This window comes from Poromitra crassiceps (assembly GCF_964638095.1).
Source record: "Poromitra crassiceps genome assembly, chromosome: 2".
Taxonomy (NCBI): Eukaryota; Metazoa; Chordata; class Actinopteri; order Beryciformes; family Melamphaidae; genus Poromitra; species Poromitra crassiceps.
Window position 1 is genome coordinate 29,083,742 of NC_139624.1, and position 6,543 is coordinate 29,090,284.

General features: G+C 41.6%; 1 protein-coding gene across 1 annotated transcript in view; it reads left to right on the top strand.

Annotated features, from left to right (window-relative positions):
* The first annotated feature begins 3,591 nt into the window (after nt 1–3,591).
* Nucleotides 3,592–6,543, top strand: part of pah (phenylalanine hydroxylase) — a 22,905-nt gene continuing 19,953 nt past the window's right edge. Inside the window, exons 1-2 of the mRNA XM_083655211.1 lie at nt 3,592–3,732; nt 6,337–6,456. Coding sequence (XP_083511337.1) covers nt 3,667–3,732; nt 6,337–6,456 — 186 coding nt within the window. The 5' untranslated portion in view covers nt 3,592–3,666. The remainder of the gene's footprint in view (nt 3,733–6,336; nt 6,457–6,543) is intronic.

Genomic DNA, 6,543 nt, shown 5'->3' on the forward strand with positions numbered 1-6,543 from the left:
GGCAAGGAGCTCCCAGAATCTGCTGCTGCCGCTCTCCCTGCCTTAGGCTTTCCATTTATGTGCATGGAAGGGCAGGGAGCCTCCAGAACAGAGCCATACCGCCAAATATATCTCATGCTAATAAAAGCTTTAAATTGATCTAAGTGGTCTTGTGTTTTTGACTAAAGTGGTCCTGACTGAAGTTCAGTTTAGGTGCACGACCAAATAAACTTGAATAAAAAGAAGTTTGAAAACAGCCGGCCATGGTTAAATGGGATAACATAAAATTAGATAATGCAATGGATAATGGATACAAGGAAAAGTTGAGAAATGAGCTGGGAATTTCCTGCTGAGATATAGCGTAGGGCTAGGCTGCAGCACTATTCTACCTGTTGTTGAAACCACCTTGGCCGTTGATTTAGTGCATATTGGCGACACCTTGCGGCACAATATGGTAACTTCATCATAGTGAAGCTGCAGACCAGCGCTCCAGCTTCCGGAAAAATAAAAAAATAGATTGCCTGCTCATTTTGGGGTATGATTTTTATCCTTGTCCTCTGTGGGGATTTTAGTTTACAGAAGTGGTCAACTGCTCATATTGCATTCTCTTGCCTCCTAGGGAAATAATATTGACATGATTGAAATTAATCTTACTCATTTTGCGGAGGGACCCTCTGGAACCCTCCTCAAAGACCTCTGGCAACCAGGGATTGATTGAACTTGCTGTAGCAGCTGAGGGGTAGGGCTGGGTTAAAAAAATAGATTCTCCGATTTTGAATCTATTTTTATTTTAATCCTTTGATATCGATTCATGTGAGATCGATTCTTTTTATTATTATTATTATTATTATTATTATATATTTTTTAATAAACATAGGCTATAATATTATAGGCTGTGTGTGGTAGTTGAAACAAAGTTTCAAGTTTAAGTTTATTTATGTTTGTAGTTGAAACAAAAACATAAATACTGTAGGCTATATAATGGAAATGTTTGATCATTAATATCTACTTTTAGAAATGATATAGGCTGAAATCAAATTACTGTGCATAATTGTGAAAGTGTCTTTATTGACAGATGAAAAGGCTGTTATTTACCAGTTGTCACCACCTGTAGGCTGTACCACGAATGTTGTATAAGATCCAGGATCTGTCCCTTGATCTGGTTTGGCTAAACCAGATAATTGCCATCTAGCTGGATTTTAGTTAACTCGTAGAGCGTAGATAGATCGCCACTCGTTAAGTGGAACCAGGTTTTTCTAATCAAGCTGAGAGCTCGTGCACATGAAAATGCCCGTGCACAGGAGCTTGTGCCCGCAAAAGAGGCATGGTTTTTAACAACTGCCAATCACAATGCAATATGGACTGCTCCAACTCCTCATTCATTCAAAACCAAATCGTGAAGCTTTACTACTGTATGTCAGAATAAAAATCCACGTTGGATATTATTAGTCTGTTCCCGAATGACTGTCTAAAGTTACCACTTTTATTCACATCAATAATTTCTTTGAAGAGCGGTTTCTGCCTCCACGTAGGCTATCTACAGCAGCTCAATTCACCCTCTCAATAAACTCAATATAACCTGCATGTCTATTTCCAAAATCCGTAGGCGTTTTTAGACCATTTAGGCTCAATGAAAAATAATGATCTCATGATGTGTTTGGTCGCACTGATGGAATAATTCCTATAGGCTAATCAATAAAGAAATAATGATAATAAAATTAAAAAAGGCTGCTGAACTGAATCGACACGGTACGTGCGGGCATATATTTCATCTATAAAAAATTGCCTATTTTGTGGTCACATATAGACGGTTTTCACGGAATGGTCAGTCCTGCACTTGAATGTTTTTTTTTCTTTTATGTCCATAGAAAACACTGCAATAGGAAGTGAGCGGGGGTTCAATTTAGAATGTTTTTGTTGTCAAGTTAAATCTGTCTATAGGCTATTGTCAGCAGAGTCGCATGTCTCCATATTTCATACAATGACTATGCTGGAAATAATATGAAGTTCAATCACATCATACAGGCCAAATGCAACACAGTTGCTGCTGCAAAATGCAGGAGGAGCCTAGATATGAATCATCTGTGTGCAGGCGATCCCATATTAAATTGCTTAGATAGTAGTAGGCTATTCTGACATGTAGTATGACTATGTCCAACCCAACGTCAGCCTCAGCTCCATTGCGCACACGGCACCGTGGAGATGTTTATGTAACATTTTTATGCCGGTTTAGTGATATTTCTCCACTCACCATTCAGCTGCAATCGATCGGCGGGGTCAAACAACGTACATTATCTAGCCTACTTGAGAGCACAAAAATTAATATATAAAAACATATTCCAAAGTGGTAAGTAGGGCTTAATTTAAATGTAGCCTGCAACAAGTGCAAGGCTAATCAGTCCTCGATTAATTCAACAGGAGACATTTCTTTCTTTTCTTTTGAATGCAATGTATTTTTCATATGGGGACCATATGAATGGCGACTCGGTTTCCAGAGAGCTGATTGGTAAGCAGGTGGCCTTTCATGGGTTTTGATCTTATCCTCTGAACTTAACCTGCTACAAAGCAGGTTAGCCGTAGAGCATAAGTTGCTATGGTGATCTATCTCGGTAAGAAGTTAACTAGCGTCGTGGTACGGCAAACCTAGGGTTAAACCTGAAGTTACCTCGCTAAGCCACTAATCTTGCTTTGTGGTACACCCTACTGGTGAGGAAATATATGTGTAACTAAAACCATTAAAATTGACAACCGGTCCGCAACTTTTTCCCCCTATGTATCTACCGGTCCTTGGTGCAAAAAAGGTTGGGAACCCCTGTTCTGGACAGTCATGTAATTCAGGTTACAGCTCAAAAAACATGTTTTAGAATCACTAACTAACTAGATATTAAAATTAATCGAATCGGAATCGAATCGAATCGAATCGGGATTAATCGATTTGGAACCTTGTGAATCGGAATCGAATCGATTCTTCACATTTGAACCAATACCCAGCCGTACTGAGGGGCTAAGGTTACACAGGTAGGCTAGGCTACTCACAAATGCAGGTTTTGGGGCATTTATTTTTAGAGTCCTCAGTAAATGCAAAATAGATAGGCAGGCTGTCAATCAATAAACAAATTAAAACGATGAAATAAATTAATATTACTAATCAATGGCGAAAATGAACACACATTCTGCTTGAATTTTGTCTGTTTGATCCGGACGGTTATCAGCGGGACAGACCGGCTGGCGCTCAGGTTGGGCAGCAGGGAGAAGAGGTGATAAAATAGTTCTAGTTTGAGTTGAAAGCACACATACACACTCTGTGTGACACACATACACACATACACACACATACGTACACACACATACACACTCTGTGTGACACACATACACACATACACACATACACACACATACACAGCGGCAAACCCCGACCCAGCAGCCCGGACAACAAGAAGCAGATGTGCCATAATGGTTCTGTTTCACAACAAGCCCTCCCGTGACATACATACCGATGCCGAGGGGGTGTGTTGTCATGTAGGGGGTGTGTTCTCACGTGGCCCCACGTTCAATCAGTGAGGTTTGAACAAGAGTTGGTCAAACAAAATCCCCCAAAGCTCAGAGTCCTGCATCAGGAGAGGCACATTTACCTAGAGAGCAGAGAGTCCTGCATCAGGAGAGGCACATTTACCTAGAGAGCAGAGGATGGACGCAGCAGACAAGAGAGTCAATGGAGACCACGGCTCAGATGCAGATGAGCCAGAACCCAGGGTAAATCTATTTGTTGACAATAGTGCACAACTTTCTGCTTGCTATGGCATCTGCTGCATTCATTTAAAATTATGATTTATTTTATTAATTTGATCATATGCATTTCGTTATTTCATCACCTCATTTATTTCCATCAGAAAAATGAAATCTACCAGTCTATGTTACGATCAAAGAAGAAGAAAAACAAGCAACTTGTACGTCTATTCTGTCATCCTATAATTGAAGTCCCTCAGTTGTATGTAACAACAGAATGGCAGTCCTGCTCATTGTGCATGTTGACATGGAATATTCTACAAAAGACCACAAAGCAGGGGATTGTAAAGATCCTCTGGTTCATAGAGAGGAACAGGTGATGCTGTTCAACAGTGGACAATATGTATTGTAATGATGCATGTGGAAAACATGGCAAAGTCCCTTGTCAACGGCTCAGAGAGGATTTCAAAATGTCAAAATGCTGCTGGGTCGAATGAAATGAGTGAGTACATGTGTTGATGCTCGCAGATATTTTTTGCAGACTGGAGAAAAAGAAGGTGGCCTGCATTACTGCATGGCTCAGAGAGAAAAGGTCAAAGGCATGAGAGCTTTGAGCTTAGGCTTCAAGATTAGACACGGAATGTATCCTGCCATGGCTTTCACCCACAATTATCTGAGGCTGACCTCCAAGTGGATACGACCCAAAAGGTTGTTTTTACAAGCAGCTGAATACGACCTGACCTGTTTCAACGTTAAGCGACCTCTAGCGGTCGTGTGAATAACAGCCCAGTCTCAGAGTTGGGTAAAATTATAACCTGGTGCGGGATTTGAATTTAGGACACCTGGCTTGAAAGACGCCTGTCGTAACCACTCTGTTTGTTGCTATCCCTACCCCAAACCCAATACCTAACCCTAACCAGCCCACCACCCCGACTCGCCTTTCCCCTCACCTTTCCCGGGTCCAACACCTCCGGGCTGAGACCCCCCTCCAGAACCTCGGCGCACCAACCGGACCTGCGCACCCCACTCTTAATTCTTTGTCAGCTCGTTTTTTGGAATAAAAGTCGATAAAAGTCGCTTTTTCCAACTTTGTTTCAACTTGGTTTTGTGCGGAAGTACTCTTAATTCTTTGTCAGCTCGTTTTTTTTTAAATAAAAGTCAATAAAAGTCGCTTTTTCAACTTGTTTTCAACTTTTGTGCAGAAGTAGGATAGTACCTTTTCTCTGCCACTGAGGGGCGCTAGTCTAGCATACGTGAATACGTGATACGTGGGTCGTACAGTATGCACTGCACGTGTGATATATGGTCGTATAAGTTGGAGGACATGTTGAATTATCTATGCATGCACACACACATCTCAAGATCCAAATTCAAATCAAACAGCCATATGTAAAATAAACTGATATCAAACATATTAGAATATCCTTGCCCTTGACTGAAGGACTGCAGCCGAGGCGTTTGAAGCAGAGCCATGTAGATAGACATCTCCATTCACTCCAATGGACCAGTTTTTTACTCTCAAGAGTTCCAGGAAGTAAGGTCCTGGATTAAGCAGCACTGTCGAGTTGCAGCAAAATAGACAGTTTGTGTTGTACTCTGAAAGGGTTTTTCATCCCTTTAATCAAATTGTACATTATCAGCTTTATTTTAGCATGCAAAAGTAGCGCGAGACCCATTCCTGGCTGTTCATTGGCTAATGAGTCTCGCATTTTGGTCCTCCGCTGACGCCACTCTCTCTCTAGAGGACACTAGTTTGAAGGCTTGGTATGCCTCCATGGGTTGTTTGAGGTGAGCAGATTCAACACACACAGACACACAGACACACACACAGACACACATTCAGTTGCCAGGAAGAGCATGGAGCAACATGTGTTTGGTATTCACAGTGATCAGAGGGAAAGAGTGACAGAGGCAAGAGAAACTGGGGATAAACGTAACCACGCTGTTGTCTCAAGGCGAATGGTCACCACATGCATCACGGTTCATTTTAGGAGAGCATAGCCTTTTTCCCGACTCTGTTTCACAAACGGCCAGGGATGCACGATATATCGGCAATCATATCGGTATGGGCCAATGTTAGTCATTTTTAATATCGGTATCGGTCCAATGAGCAAAATAACAGTAATGATGTTAATATTGGTTGTTGGTATCGGCCAAAACGTTCATATTGAGAGAAAACAACGAGGTAAATCTATGATTTATGGGCTTTTCCAAATGTTGTGGAAATAAAGACAATACTTTTTCTAATTCAGTGCTTACATGTGTTTTTCAGTATGAACAACATTTGATTATCATAGAAGCTTTTTATACGTTTTTTATACAGATCATATTGACATTGTTAAAAATTGGTTATCAGCAAATGTCAACAGCAATGTTACGTTACTTAACGGTATTGGCCAAAATTTTCATATCGGTGCATCCCTACAAACAGCTGACTACTGCAGCCACAGGATATGGGATATATTCCTCTGAAAAATACCACTTGGGCTATAAAATTGGTCAGAGCGTACAGATAGAAAGACAATCCATGTCCTTATGCTTGTGAAGAAGAGATTGAAAATGAATCCGCCATGCAGATAAATGGTGGCACTAGGTCATTGCACTCACAGCTCTCTCCCACCTCTGTTGCAGCCGAGAAGAGGCTCCATGTACTTGGAGGAGGAGACCAACAGCAAAACGGGTGTTCTCTCCTGCTTCTTCTCCCTGAAGGAGGAGGTTGGAGCATTAGCCAAGGCCCTTAGGCTGTTCGAGGTAATCCCATAACACACACACGCACTCACCACCTACCCTCACACACACATGCACTCACCACCTCCCCTCACACACACACTCACCACC